Here is a 15,729-nt window from a genome sequence, read left to right as displayed (position 1 = left end):
GGACTTTTATTGGTTTCTTTGCTCATCTACAGGCACTGATTTGATGACAACCCTTGAGCAAGTTATTCCTTATTCTCTGCCTTAACTCTCCTATCTTACAGAGGGTAAAGGGGAATTCAGAATATTGCCAGGAGGATTAACTGAGATGTTACATGTGAAAGTTTATCCGTGAGGTTCAAGAAATATTTGGTGAAAGGAAAATGAATGACAAACTTCAGATCTGGCAGGGATTTTAGGCAACACCTTCATACTCCCTAGAAAACCTAGGTAGCTAGCTGAGGCCCAGTTTTGCAATTCCTGACCTTTTATTTCCTCATAAAGTTTAGCTGCATCTTACCTGTTTTTATAAAGCTTGTAAATCCTACTTTCAGATGTTAAAACATTTTTTTTTTCTCTTCATAGTTCAGATTGGCTTTGAACTTGCTGTGTAGCCCAGTTTGGCCTCCAATTCACACAGATTGTCCTGGCTCAGCCTCCTAAGTGCTGGGATTATAGCCTTGTGCTATCACACCTGGTTTAAAACATTATTTAAGAACACTGAAGGAGCTCTATGGGTCAAAGCCAGCTATTAAGCAGCCAAAGTGTTACAGTAACTGAATGTGTGACATTTTCCCTTTTAGACATTCTAAAAAGTGTATTTCTATAGTTTGATTATCTGTGAACTCAGTGAAGCTTCATCTGCCACAACCACGTCACTTGATGTTCCTTCAGTGTCGCAGCTGACGCTGTCATGAGAAATGAGAAGCAGGTGCCACAGATGCTGAGCCCAACTCAGGCCTTTGACATCGCATTCTTCTGTCTTCTCACAAGCAATTCATTTATGTTCAGCTATCTGTTTTGACATGTAGCATTTTCATCTAAAACCGCCAACTGCAAAGACTGTACTATGTTGTTATTATCCTTCTAAATTCAGAAAATCTGCTCTCCATTCCCCTTCAAAGCACCATCTCTTGGAGAAAGGGAAGTAAAAAGAAATACGATGTTACTATGTACATGTACCAACTTCCCACGTTGGAATGTAAGCACTATGTACTGCAAACACGTACTAATAAAAATTAATTTTTAAAAAAGAAAATCAAGTGGTTTTGCATTTACACGTGGTGGATTTCAGAACCACCTTTAAGATGTGCTGGTCTTGAAAACGGACTGTGGGGGTTAATTTCCTGCTACAACCGTCCTCCCTGAAACTTGTAGTACAGCCTGGCCTTTGGAACTCCTTGGAATGCTTGTTCCAGGGGAGCAGTGGGCAGTGTGCTTTCCATGATTCTCAGACTCTCCTCGGCTAATGCCGGTTTGTTTCCTACCGAGCAGTACCATTTCCCGACATCTCAGCAGCTGGGAGCCATGACACAGCAGCTCTGCTCAACAAAGGCTAACTAAGGACTGCCGGCTACTCGGCACTGCTGGCCTCGGAGCTTCACAGCAAATGCCTTAGCCGGCCTCCTGCTGATTCAGTCAGTTAGTCCCTGGGAGCCCTCTAGAGAGTCCTCAGCTCTAGGCTGGCAAGGAGAATCCCGGAACCTGCGGCCCGAGTCTCAGGTCTGAACCCGCGGATTCCGGACTCCAGTCCTCTGAGCTCCAGGACTCTGTGCAGCGCTTGCACCGAACTCCGTCTCCCAGGCAACCACTTTAACTTCCTGCGGAAGACGCCGTGTTAAGGGCGAGAGTCCCCATTTCTGCAAAGTGACTGGGGTCGAGATTTGATAATATGGAGCAAGAATATCCACTGCCGGCCACACCTACATGTTCCAAAGTCCGGTTTCATAATGCCCCGAATCTGGCAGCTGCCTGGGGGAGGCAGCGCCAGGAGGGACCTGCGGGCCGGGAAGGACCAGGGCTTGGTGCTCCACCGGGTCCGGTGAAGAAAAGCTCGGCGGCTGCAGGGCCACCTCCACCTCCCCGTCGTCGCCAAGCTGGAGCTGCAAACGGAGTTCGGCGGTGCCGGGACCCCGGCTGCTGCACAGCGGCTCCTCCAGGCTTCGGGCCCGGAGCCTGCGCCGCAGGCGGTGGTGGCGCCCCGAACCGGGAGCGCTCTGCGCTGGTTCACCACCGCGGTCCTGTATGCCACCTTCCTGGGGCTGGTGAGAGCTGGGGATGCAACCCTCCGGGCCCGAGGGGTTCCCTGCAGAGAACGCGGTCTTCCCAGTTGGAGTCTCCTCTTGGTCCCCTGCACACCGTCACCTTGGGTCACTAGCTAATCTGCCTGGGCCTCGGTTTCCTCATCTGACTCGCGGGCACGGCAGTAATCACGGAGGGCTACTGTCAAGTGGGAAACTGACTTTCCTAGCACGTTTTCCAATCCAGCTAACCTTCCTTCATGTCCTTGATTTAATGGGGAGAGCCAACAGGGTTGGGAGACCTCTAGCTGCTGCTCTACGGCATGCCAAATTATCACAGAACAGTGATTTTTCTCCTCCTAAGGGCCTGGCTGTATTCAGCCAACTACTTAATTTTGAAGTTAGAAAACTGGCCCCAGGGGACAAGTGACTTTTCCAGATCACACAGCTACATAAGTGCTAAGAGCCAGGAACATCTCTACTCTCCCTACAATCCACTTTTAATCAAGACTGCACATTATTAAATGTTATGTTATTTTTGGGGCAAAGTGCAGTGCTAGAAGTGTTTTCTTCCAAACCCTTGGGCTGCCCTTCAATTCCATATTTGTGGAAAATTTTTCTCTTATTGATGAGTAACTGTGGTCCTGAGAGTTGGGTGAGTCGACTGAGAAGAGTCACTTCTGGTCACTGAGCAGCTCAGCCTCAGCCAATCGTTTCTCAGAGTGTTCTGATTGGGGTGTAGGGATGACAAAGAAACCACAGTGGCTGTTTAGTGGAGCCCTCAGAGCATGCGCCATGTCTTTTAAGTTCTCTGAGTGCGTGAAGGTGTTTGATTTGAACATGAAGAGTTTTGATTTTCTCTGTGTATTAGTATTTGTAGGGCATCTGTGCTCATTCTGGTCCTTAGTCCTGACTGTCCCTGCTTGGACAAGGGATGCACTCAGCTTTTAGAAAAGGACCATTCAATTAGAATCAATTATTCTTGAAATGTAGATGATTTAGAAACTTTTTTATGGGTCCAAGGAATCTCCTCCCGAACCAACCGTAATGCTTAGCTCTTACTAATACTTAATAAAAATTAGACAAGTTAATTTTACCAGTTTCTTTGGACAAAGAAATGCCCTGAGGTTCACCTGAATTGGTAAAAAATTTGGGATGCTCCACCCAGGAATAGCAGGTAATATCTATAGGCAACAAGAAAGCAACATACAGAGATAGCTTTATTGGTTGCAGTATATTTGCCTTCTTCACATACTTCTGAGCAGTTTGCTGCAGGTGACAGGCTGAACCTTTGACAGCCCTGTTACTTGCTCCATGAATGTACTCTCAAGTTACAGTTTGTTGACACTGAGGTCGTTTCCCAGATACACAGGCAGCTTTAGGCCTTATTTAATGGAACGGCTCTTTGCTGTCAGTCAGCCTGTAATTTTGAGATACTGACTGAAATCTTGGCCACTGACAATACTTCCTGTCATGAACGTAACTGACTAATTTGGTCAGTTTGTGGAATTCATAGTTGACATAGCAATGGATGATTATTGATGCTTCATTTTTTTTGCTGGCCACTTGATGATAAAGGATGCTTACATAGAAACATTTATGACTTAAGGCACACTACACAAGGGAAAGTTTAGAGTGTCTGTCAGGCGATATTACAGTACTTATAGTTTGCCATCAGTGATACCAAGAAACTAAATTATACTCCTTAACAGGTGCCTCTGTGAACCAAACTGATCAAAATCAAACCATTCAAAACTTAGGCAATCTCTAAGGAGAGTTCAATAGTATTTCAGGCTGCTTGGTCCTAGTCTTTGTTTGGGGAATGATGGTAAAGAAGGACCATAGTTGTCTGTAAAAGAGCTTAATCTTTTGTAGGTAGGCTGGTAACACAAGTCAGGAACCAGGTGATCCACTAACCATAAAAGAGAACATGAAACCTTGGTGTGCTCAAGCCTGCTAGCCATCATTCAGAATGCCTAGAAACTGTGAGCTGCTCCAAGAACACCTGTGTTCCTTTTTCTTGAGAATTTTCCTTAATGGTGCCATGTCAGTGTCTAGAAAAACAATGCTATAATCAACATTTTCTTTCTCTTTTGCGGGGGGGATTACCCATGTAAGTAATCCCCAGCTCTTTGCACATGCATTGTGCTCTTTTGGACGTCACTCATAGATTTTCTGTGTTTGGTTGTGATCCCGTTACATATAGGAAAAATGCAGGTACTACTTCCAGACTTCCCACAAGTGTGAAAAAGCAAGGAGTAGCCATTTTTAGGATATCAAGGAAAACTTTCCACCCTTCCTTTGGGGTTTCAAAGGAACTCCGTGGGAATAGGGAGTGGCCTTGACGGTAGAGAAATTTTTTCCAGATTTGAGGGCATTAGCCCACAAATTACACGTCTTGCTACAAAATTAGCCTTTTGCTATTGCCATTCATACTTTATGCTCCCATAGATTTTCCCATAAGGAAAGGGAAAGGATTAGGGTAGCAAGTAACAGAGTAGTTAGAAAAGGAGAAGAAGTAAGACTTCACGATGGCAGAGAAGTCTTGATCTATGACCTTAAGAAAGCTTTCCACATCTATGAGGTCTTCTACTTCTGGAGAGAATCATCTCTGGTCAGCTTTACCTTAAGGTCCCAACAAATGTACGGTTTCAGGAAACTGGCAGGGCCCCTTTGATATGTGAGGTGTAGATCTAAGACTCAGTATCTTGCCATTTTGCCACAGAGAAAAGACTGTGTCCCTTTCCGCAATCCTACCTCAGCCTTCTGAGTGCTGGGATTATAGGTGTGTGCCACCATGCCCAGTCTTTGATACAAGCATTTTAGGTTGATAACCTAGCATTATGACTAGCATTATGACTGATGGTGTTACATGAGGAATATTAGATTTCTTTGGATTATATACAATTTTGAACACATACTAATACCACATTCATACAAATATAACTGAAAGAAATTTTGACATTGCATATTATTTGAAAAAGCTTCTGATTTAACCCATCAAATAAACCCCATTTATTTAATATTTCTTTTTTTTTTGTAAAGAGAGATTTCCTTCTCAAAGACCTGTCCAAGAAATCTCAAAATTAATTCAAGATCGTAAAAAGATTTAGAACTTGATTTTGAAGGGCTCCCCAAAGCATCAAGGATTCAAAACACTTCATTAAAACAAGAGCACAAGTTAGTACATATATATATATATATATATATGTGTGTGTGTGTGTGTGTGTGTGTGTGTGTCATCTATTTATCCAAAGTGATATTAACAGTTCAAAGGCAAATAACAAAAATTGTACAATTCTTGAATAACCTTAGCTCTTTTAATAAGACTCAATTTTCTTAGTAATCACAAACCTAATAAAGACAAAGTTAAGTGTAGGAAATTATCTTGTCAAAACACAAACTCATTGATTCCTATGCCAATTTTCTTATATTTGAGGTAATTCTTCACAATTTCCTATAAAGGATTGACCAGTACTCTAAGTTAGTAGAGTTGTTTTACAAGTTAATTTGGCAGGGTCATAAACAGAAAAATATCACTTGTAGTAGCTTCCAGTTCGTTCGAACACTTACAAATATATATTTATTTGCCACTTTCCATAGCTGTCTTAGCTACTTTTCTCCCATTGCTAAGACAAAATACTTAATATCCAAGGTTAAAGAAGGAAAGGTTTATTTGGTTCAGTTTGTCGGGGTTTCAGTCTGTAATCACCTGCCTCCACGGCAAGGTGGATTGGCAGAGAAGAGATCACAGAAGAGATCTGTGAACTACCCATAATAGCAAAAGCAACAAGGTAGCAAGCAGACAAGACTCTCTCTTATATTGTAAGTGGGTAACCCATCCTGGGCAAGTGTAGGACTCATGCCTTTAACTATGCCAAACCAGTCAGCGGAGTGACTTACCATCACACACCCTTAAACCCCACATCATGCACTCTGGAAATTCCCATGTACGGTTGCATGAGGCTTTGGGGGGATATCTAGAGACAAACTATAGCAGTGCCTATTTTCTAATTTTATATATGTTTTCTCATGCAGAAAGGGTGATACACTAAGAGTAGCTATGGTTACTTAAAATGTGTTTTACTGGGGACATCTCTGTAGCAATCTCCAGTGATAGAGACTAGTTTCTCTGAATAAGTTGTAAAACATGTACTAGTGAAGTTTAGAGAATCAACCCAGCATGTGAGCCAGAATATAGAAAAAGGAATCTATATAAAGTAGCCTGATTAGTTGCAGATTATTGTCTACCTTCCTTTGACATGTGTCTGCATTGTGTAGCTTGCAATTGATTGAAAGATTGGCTGATGTGTTTGACCAGAACTCAGTCATTTGTTATAAGAAGATACTACAGTTAAGTTGCATTTTCACATAAGAAGTTAGGATATTGTTTGGTACATATTGAGATAGTCTAGACCAAATTCAATTTATCACAATATATTGTCTTGAGTAATGCTTTCTTTTAAAAGTCATTTTGTACATATCCATGGAGAACTTTCTAAGAAAGCCTTAAAACTACTCCTGATGGCTGAGGATTTCTTTGAAGAAAAATATAGACTTAAAAATGCTTAAGTTGTTTATTTCCTGTATATTGTATATTTGTAGCTCTGAGGAAGGACTCCATATACACCAAAAATATTATTGTTTTAACAGAAGCAAAAATGAGAATATTTTGAGTATTAAATATCTGACTTCTAAATTTACATAGTATGGCAAGTGGTATATATCAAAATACAGAAACTTGCTCAGGTGTGGTGGTGTACTCCTGTAATCCTAGCTTCTCCAGAGGCTGAAGCAGGAGGATCACAAATTTGAGGTTCCCCAAGGTTGGTAGAAGGTTAGTTATGTATCTTAGTAATAAAGTATTTAGTAGGCATAAAAGTATATGCATATATGTGTGTGTTTACATACATAATTTATATTTACTATTCTAGAATAGATTTATTTAAATTTTGTTCAGTATTGGGGATGTCCCTAGAGTTTTAAGCATGCTAGGCAATTATTCTGCCATTGAATTACATCCCAAGGTCCTCATTACCTTTTAATATGGAATAGTATTGTATGGTATTCAAATAGGAAACAACATGCAACAAAAAGCCACAAGAATTACATAATTTTTTTAAAAATTGAGAGTTTTTTCATATGAAATACTTTTAATTGTTTAAAAATACTTGTTTTCTACAATGATTTGCAAGGTGTAACAACTTCAGTGTGGTTAAGTATGAAATTAAAGCCTTAATTTAAAAAAATAAATAAATAAAAATTGAGAGCTTTGAAAGATAAGCAGAAAAGGCCTCTGGCTCCAATAATACTTGTATTGTCTTTATAAATTTTTTTCCTGAATAGGAGTCTTACGGTAATTCTCTGCTTTGAACTGTAACCCACTCCCCACTATTTTGTGGTGGCCATAAATTCGATACATTTTACTTTGTTTGTAAATAAAATCTCTTTTTAAATTTCAGGGAATGACTATTGCTATACTAGGACCCACGTTTCAAGATTTGGCAAGAAATGTGAACCAAAATATGAGCAGCCTTTCTGAAATATTTGTGGGTCGCGCTTTGGGATATTTGGGTGGCTCTGTGATTGGTGGAATACTTTTTGACCATATGAATCACTTTTTACTTTTAGGTAAGTAAACAGCAGTTTCACTCTGTTAACTTTCAGTGTGTTTTCACCGTGGTTGTCCCTAGGAAAAATAGCAGCTTGAGAACAGTTGGCTGTTGAAGTGGGGAGCGTGGGGCGTCCTCTGTGAAGCGGGTTCCCTGCTTTCGATCACCTTGGTTGGCAGTGAGAGGGCATCTGTGCTGGGCCTTCTAGACTCCATTTCAGGATCATGCACTGGGTGTCCAAAAGGTCTGCTTATGAGAGTGAAAGGCAGCTCTGCTGGGGCCAGAGAGATCAGAAGTAGCACCTGGAACCTGTTTGGGTTCTGAGGCCTCTGGATTAAATGTGAAGGGTCCAGGATGGTGAGGGACTGATGGCAGCTACTTTTTGTGTTTTTGTCTTTTTGAGACAGCATCTCACTATGCAGCTCAGGTTGGCCTTGAGCTCACTTGATAGCTCATGCTGGTCTTGAACTTTCTAATATCCTCCTGCCTAAACCACCCAAATGTTGGGATTATAGGCGTACGCCACCTTACCTGGCTGTCAGCTATGTTGGTGAGCCCCTGGACATAGATGGCAAAACTTTTAACATGTACTTATTGAATAAATTGATATGTTTAAAGAAAATTTAGGTTTATGGATTAACATGATAAAGTCTGTTCAAAGCAATGAAAAAAATTGATTGCTGATGAATAATGTCTTTTTTTTTCAAAAATGAGTTGAAAATATATAATTTTTTTACTGCCTTAGAGATTGAACCCAAATTTTCATACATATTACTCAAGCACTCTGCAACTGAGCTACATCCCCAGCCCAACAATATATATCAATATATCCCTCAAAATTTCCCAAACTAAATTTATTTAAAGTTTTACTACAGAATACCATACCAATTATATTCTTTTTGCCTTTTTACATTGATAAGTCATATCTAAAAGTCCCTTCAGAGGCAGTACACTTGAAATGTGTAAGTAAATAATTTTTGCCCTCTTTCCTTTGCTGTAAAACTCTGCTTTGTGATATAATGTAGTTTATTATTAATGCTAAAATTATGTTCATGTCATAGTAATTCATATTCATAGTCCATAAAACTCAGAAGATTCAGATGAAATAACAACTTGTGGAATCTTCAAGTCCCATCATCTCAAGATAACGTGGATTTATTTTGTATTCCTGGAAGGTTTTATGATATTAACTTGTTGCATGACTGCATGAATACTGATTTTACAGTTGAGTTTATAACCTTTCTTCCCAGGGCTGTCAGTATTGGCTACTGCAGTTGGCCTTTATCTTATTCCTTTTTGCAAGAAAGCAGTATTATTGATTGCCATGATGTCCGTCTTTGGTATTTCGTATGGCATTATGGATACAGGTTAGTGAATGTCTCTAGTGTCACTCTGGGATTGGGACATTACTGTTATGAAAAGTAGAGCATGATGTATCAAATTGTCACTTGCAGTGATCTTGTAAGGACATTGCACTTACCAAGTTGGTAATGGCATCACCCAATCAGAAAACTCGCCTAACAGTGCCCTTCTTTGTAAGTCAGGCACTAAATTTGAACAGACAACTACAAAGTGTAGTTAAAAATTGTGTCATGGGAAATTATTCAAACACAACATACAAACAAGGAAGGACCCCCTGAAGGAGATAATTACAGTACAGTGAATAGACTTTCATTTTATCATTGTAATGTAGGAGGAATTGATACTTTACTAGGATATAAATAAAAATGACAGATTTCTCCTAGAAAGCACCTCCCTGCCTTTTGGTGAACCTAAATGTCACACCTCTTGCTTTTCTTGCACGCGCAAACGCTGCTTCAATCAAATGATAATACGACATTCTGCCTGCCCCTTTAACTCCTCCCCCTGTCAAATTCCAAATAAAGCCCCAGGTTATTTCCCTCAAGCTTCAAGAGGCTGCCTGCCTCTCTTCCACAGCCCTCCTGTTCCCTCAATAAAGGCTTTTTCTCTTTCGCTATCTATTCTCTCTCACCACAGAAGACCAAGCAGGTACTACTTTATGCCTCCAAAAGCAGAGACAGTCATCCAATTAAAAATATATCCTAGTTATTGAGGCAAGAGAAACTTGGAGTGTGTGCTTTTCTTTCATTTTCTGTTCTTTTATCAGTCAAAAGTTCCTGCCCTGTTGCAGAAGAGCTTCCATTTGAACACCTGCTTCGTTACATATGTGGTCTTGCTTTCCTACCAATTCCACCCTCCTAGATGCCCTTCCATGCTCTAAAGTAAGCTGACAGACCTTAGAAATGTTTTATATTTTCATTCACTTTGGTGGTAAATTCACAGGATAGAAATACATGTTTATCTGAAAAGATCTGATTTTTGAAAGAGTCAAGCATCTAAACATTCTAAAAGCTTTTTGACAATGTGAATGCAAATGCTGAAAGGTATTCTTACATCCTTTAAATGGGCACAACAGAGTCCTGAAGTATTAAGGTTTCTGAATATGTGTTTTGTATGTGTCTATCTGATCTATGCATCTATGTATCTACCCATGTGTATAATTATATTTATAAAATGTGCTTGAACTGATTACCAATTCCAAATACAGAAAGTTTTGGAAATTTGGCCACTATATGGAGATAAAAGCTTGCCTCAAAATATATTTGAAAGATTTACAAATAAGTAGGTCTGTAAATACTACTCCCTACTCTTCTTTTAGTACTGTTTTACACAAAGCCTTGGCTGATGTGTGTGACTCTCAGAAGCAGTGGTTTGCCCTTTGAACAATTCAAATGTACTGTACAGGAGACACTATAGTATTAGTTCTCTGGTGCCAGGGATTAGAGCTCCTTAAACACAGATTTGAATTAGGTGCAGTGTCTGATGACTGAGAATGTCACAAAGCTGCTGCCATGTGATGGACTCATCCTCCCTCTAACAGTAATGATTTTATTTATTTGTTTTTATTTATTTACTAAGCTACTGTGTATAACTCAAATCATTTCCCCATCTTTCCTTGGTAGGTGGGAATGTCCTTATCTTGACTCTATGGGGGGACGAAGGAGCCCCACATATGCAGGCCTTACACTTCAGTTTTGCCTTGGGTGCCTTTTTGACTCCTATTCTGGCAAAACTGGCCTTGGGGACAACAGCATCACCTGAAAACCACACAGAGCCTCACCTTCACCCTGCAGCCCTCAACCGATCTCCTGAAGCCGACCCAGGCCTTCTGTTTGCAGCGCCTGATGACTTGAACTTACTGTGGGCTTATGCTGCTATCGGCACTTACACCTTTGTAGTTTCTGTCTTCCTGTTTGCTCTGTTTTTCATGAAAAGCTCGAAGCATGAAAAATCAACAGCGTCTGCTCAGGGATCTCGAAGAGCTAAACATCACAGGGCCCTGCTCTGCCTCCTTTTCCTCTTCTTCTTTTTTTACGTTGGAGCTGAGGTAACCTACGGCTCTTATGTTTTCTCATTTGCAACCACCCACATTGGCATGGAGGAGAGCGAGGCTGCTGGCTTGAACTCCGCCTTCTGGGGGGCCTTTGCAGCCTGCAGGGGCCTGGCAATCTTGTTTGCCACATGTTTACGGCCTGGAACCATGATTGTGGTGAGCAACATTGGCAGCCTGGTGTCATCTTTATTTCTGGTGCTTTTTGACAAGAACCCACTTTGTCTGTGGATAGCGAGCTCAGTGTATGGGGCCTCGATGGCCACCACCTTTCCCAGCGGTATTTCTTGGCTTGAGCAGTACACCAGCATAAGTGGGAAGTCTGCGGCTTTTTTTGTCATTGGTGGTTCTCTGGGAGAAATGGCTATTCCTGCAGTAATTGGAATTCTTCAGGGAGAATACCCAGGTTTGCCGGTAGTCCTGTACACGTGTTTGGGGTCAGCAACATTCACTGCTGCATTATTCCCTGTGATGTATAAGTTAGCCACCTTGCCTCTGGATCGCCAAGAGAAAGAAAACAGAAGGAGCAAGGACCAGAAAGCTTTGCCCTCTAATTCTGGGCTATGAGGAAGAGAATGAAGGGAAGGTGCAGAAGAATGCAATGCACTGGATTTGAAGTGGTTGAAGTAAATGGTACACTGAGGCTTCTTCAACATAGTAGGCATCTAGAAATATTCTGATGGCACCTATGGCTGAGGTATCCAACAGTTCATCTCAGATTAGGTGAAATGTGAGTCTTCTCTAATTATTACTGGCAGTTTTCCTGTGAATCACCTTGTTAGAAACCAGGACACAATGGGCTAACACACAGAGAAGCTGGACTATTTCCTGATTTCACTGAATAATTGCCACTTCTAGGAGGTCATTCAGAGATGAGGATTTAGCAGATTTTCAGTATGCTTTGAGGATCCTGCAGTTTGCTTCCACTTGCAGCTATCATGCAAAATGTTGTATAAATGTAAGTATAGAAATAACTTTTCTATACAATTTTTAATTTTTTGGAATTTATATACATAATCAGGTCATAGATAATTCTATTTAAAATCTTTAATGTATTTTTATTATTTGTCTTTATTATTTTGGATTAGTCTTAATATAATTTATCTATAACACAACAGCTATAGGAAAAGGATAGAGAAACACATACTTTTTAAAATGCTGTTTCAGACTGTAGGTAGGCATTTGGCTTATTACAGTCTGCTCAATATCACCCGCACAATGAGGAAATGAACCCAAAGAAAGCTTATGCCAAGCATCTAGCTCAGACTTCCTTATCCCGACTTCTAGATTCTGATCTGTATTTTAGCAAGTGTTTAAGATTTACCTGTGTTAGCCAATGTACTCTGAGTATTAATGACATTCTTTTCTTTGAAAACCTGTGCCAAATATTATTATGTTTAGGGGGATTTGATCCCAACTTTATACTAAATGAATGGTTTACTATCTTGTGTTCCTTTGCTTATGAAGTTGGAGTTCATGCCTTGAAATGACTGATCTCAATCCTCTGCCTTGGAAGTAGATGGTATATACTCAGGGAACCTTTAGCTGAAGGTGATCTCTCACGTTCCTGGCCTCTCTGCCTCTCTGTGTGACTGTTCTGCCCTCCTAACTCCCCTAGAAGGAATTCCAGAAGGAATCTGTGTGATCTAGGTAGATTCCATTGCCCTGCTGGTGCTAGCGCATCAGCACATGGCTGGGCTTGACTTGGTTTGATGCTGTTGCTCCCTTCCAGGTTTGGCCACCTTATCCTCCAACCCCAACTGATCAGGAGGATTGGGGATTTAAAATCCAAAGAGAACTTCCACTGCCATGTCTATACAAGACTAGTACTAGGCTCCATGAATCTTGAGGGTGCTAAATAGGACTGGCAGACACTGGGACTGACAGCATAGGTTGCTCTTTGCAACTGGAATAGAAAACACCAACTCCCAGAAAATGATAAATGTTTTACAGAGTCTATTAGACTTGTTAGAGAACTGCTTGGCTTTTTTTAAGAAAAGAAATTGCTGTCCTATTAGGGTGTTATTTGTACTTGAAACAGCTGTAAGTGAATTTCCTATCTGCAGAGGTGCTCTTACATGCTCAACTCTGGATTAGAAAATTTCCCAGAGCATGTATTTCAGTCGTTTAACATATGTCCCCTGAACATTTACCATGTTCACCAATCAGTGCCCTGGGAATAAAACAGGACAGCTGCTGTTTCCTTTCACCGAGTAAAACTCATGTTTTACTCTTTCAGGTAAGGTTTGATAGCCACCACTCTATTGCTGAAGAGCCAAGAAAGCGTTTTGCAATCATTTCCATGCAGTCCTAGTAAAGCACAGTATCTGAGTTCTCCTGGTCCCTTGATGTGTGTTTGTGTATGCATATTTCCAGATGTCTCTGATGTTTTACTTATACAGTAATTTGGTAAATATAATTAACCTGGTGCAGATACGGTTAATATGGCTAAAGCCTGCCTAAGAAACCTGCAGCTGGAGAAAAGTAAGAAGGGAAAAGATATATATCAGACAATTATACTAGTAATCTGTGTTAGCTAGACAAAAAGAATGGTTTGTGCTTTCATGGTTTGATCATTTTTAATGCCTCTATCTTGTAATCTGAGTAACTACTTTGAAGACAACAATACCCAATATATTAACCATTATTAACCTATTATTTTGTTTTAGAATTGTGTATCATTTTTATGCTTTTTTCATTTTAAAATAAAAAGAATAAATCCTGCAACAAAGTACGTGTTGGGATTTCCTCTTAATGGTCAATGGGTGCACTTCATGGCTGAGCTGGCTGTTGGGTTACAGCTGCCAACATCTAGGGTAACTGAGCAAGTTCTCAGCTCTCTTTCCCTGATGGCTTGCAGCAGCAGACTGAAGTGCCTTTACCTTTTTGACCAATGACTCAGAGACAGAAGCATTTCAGAAAGTAAAAATTTATCTGAAAGGAAAAAAGAGCAGGCCCATCTTGCCAATATTCAAAGGGGAAAAACAAGACTTCTAAGATTTCTGAGTTTGCATTAGTCTGCATATAATGGAAAGACAGCAGGTGCCTCACACAATCATCACATTCATAAAGGACACAACAGATGTCACATATAGCACAGCAAAAACCATGGCCAAAATTGCTTCTGCTAGGGAGCCATGTTTTATGGGAATGTTCAATGTTTTTTAGATTGCAATCAGAGGATTCTATAATTTTTGTTTTATCTTAGGGTGCAAAGTGCTTTGTTCTACACTGTGCTAGGGGAAGTACACAGTGATAGTGCAGCAGGGCAAAGTGACATTTTGATTCTGCAGAATCCATAAGGTACAGAAGAAAAATGAACTCAAGGGAAAAGATACATTGTCTCTTTTAGGTGATAAGCCTTTGCCTGTGTGTGTGTGTGTGTGTGTGTGTGTGTGTGTGTGTGCGCGTTAAACCTGGTTGCTCTTAGAATTACCTGACAGTGTTTTTAAATTACCTAGCTCCAGTTGTTTTACTTTCAATATCAATTAAATTAGCCTGCAAGGAACCATGAGTATTGACATTTTAAAAGTTAAGCTGGTTTTAGTGTAATTCTCAGCCCGCTTTGAGAATCATTGCCTTTAGCAATGCAAAAACTGGAACCTCTGCTGGCCAGAGAGATTTTTTAGGCTGTTAAACAACTTGGTTAAATCATGCTGCTTCATAAGTGATTAGTATTCTTTGCACCATCTCTGAAAGAGAAGCCAAGAGGAACAGGTATCCTGTTTTCTGTTACATCCACTGATGCTTGGTGGAAGAAAACGGATAATCAATACTGTTGTTCCAAATCCTGCCAAATACCCCAGGCCTAGGGCTTCTGCAGGCTATCCTTCTACATAGTTTCTCATGAAAGAGTTTTGATTTTCAAAACAGAGGTGCCCTTGTAGATTTATTACAACTGAATATAAGTGTATTTGCTGTTTACATGGCTTTGTACAAGTTCTTGTTTGAATAAAATATAAACTGATCATGGTTAAGGTAAGGTTCTTGTGTCATTAATTTCTTTGATGCTTGAAAATGAGTTTGGAATTTAACTTTCAAAAACTGATCAAGAATATGTTCAGATTTTACATTTTTAGTGTTCCCCTATTTTGTAATGGGTTCCTAAAACCGGAGTATTTTCACAGTTGTTTTGGAAATGGCATCTAAAACCTTTGGCTTCTCTCGTTTATGATTTAATTTCTACACTTACTGGTCTCCCACTGAAGCTGTTTCTAGCCAGATATATTACTGTATTATTTAATAATAAGTTCCAAATGGAAATAATTACGTATCTGTTTCTCTATCTGAATGGAAAGGACGTTTTCTAAGCGGTACATCATGTAGATATGAACACTTTTCCTTGTTCCCGTTCTCTCCAAGGCCCAAGAGCTGAAAGCCTTCAGTGACCATGGACCTCTTTCTCACATTTGTAAAACAACAATAGTGATAATTTGGGTCAGTCAGGAATCATGATTAATGTGTACAGCTTTCCTGAAGCCCTGTTTACAATTTTGTCTTGGGGAAAAGCATTTTTTTGTTTGTTTGTTTGTTTTTGTTTGACTGGTTGTTTTGTTCAGTTGGAGAATCAATTAGGGATTGAACTCAGAGTTTCTTGTCTGCTAGGCAAGGAATTACCACTAAGATACAGCACCATTCTTTAAAAAAA

The 15,729-nt window shown here is 40.2% G+C and overlaps 1 protein-coding gene across 2 annotated transcripts; it reads left to right on the top strand.

Moving 5' to 3' along the window:
* Positions 1 to 1,936: 1,936 nt before the first annotated feature.
* LOC100717913 (sodium-dependent glucose transporter 1C) lies at positions 1,937 to 13,812 on the top strand. Of its 2 annotated transcripts, XM_013149001.3 has the most exons (5): positions 1,943 to 2,081; positions 5,103 to 5,237; positions 7,520 to 7,688; positions 8,920 to 9,036; positions 10,654 to 13,812. In XM_013149001.3, the coding sequence occupies exons 3-5, from the start codon at positions 7,523 to 7,525 to the stop codon at positions 11,646 to 11,648; spliced, it is 1,278 nt and encodes a 425-aa protein (XP_013004455.2). In that variant the 5' UTR covers positions 1,943 to 2,081; positions 5,103 to 5,237; positions 7,520 to 7,522; the 3' UTR covers positions 11,649 to 13,812. The 2 variants fall into 2 exon arrangements, with proteins under 2 accessions (XP_003466523.3, XP_013004455.2); XM_003466475.5 differs by lacking the exon at positions 5,103 to 5,237 and having other exon boundaries at positions 1,937 to 2,081.
* Positions 13,813 to 15,729: the final 1,917 nt, after the last annotated feature.

Source organism: Cavia porcellus, unplaced genomic scaffold (genome assembly GCF_034190915.1).
Source record: "Cavia porcellus strain 051 isolate PalLab524CR breed Dunkin Hartley unplaced genomic scaffold, mCavPor4.1 scaffold_7, whole genome shotgun sequence".
Lineage (NCBI taxonomy): Eukaryota > Metazoa > Chordata > Mammalia > Rodentia > Caviidae > Cavia > Cavia porcellus.
Note: the sequence above shows the minus strand (reverse complement) of the source record. Positions and strands in the feature narration are given on the sequence as shown.

Coding starts and splice junctions, on each gene's coding strand:
- LOC100717913 (XM_003466475.5), top strand. CDS start 7,523: ATGACTATTGCTATACTAGGACCCACGTTTCAAGATTTGGCAAGAAAT. Junction 7,689..8,919: donor GAATCACTTTTTACTTTTAG/GTAAGTAAACAG, acceptor CTTTCTTCCCAG/GGCTGTCAGTATTGGCTACT. Junction 9,037..10,653: donor GTATGGCATTATGGATACAG/GTTAGTGAATGT, acceptor TTTCCTTGGTAG/GTGGGAATGTCCTTATCTTG.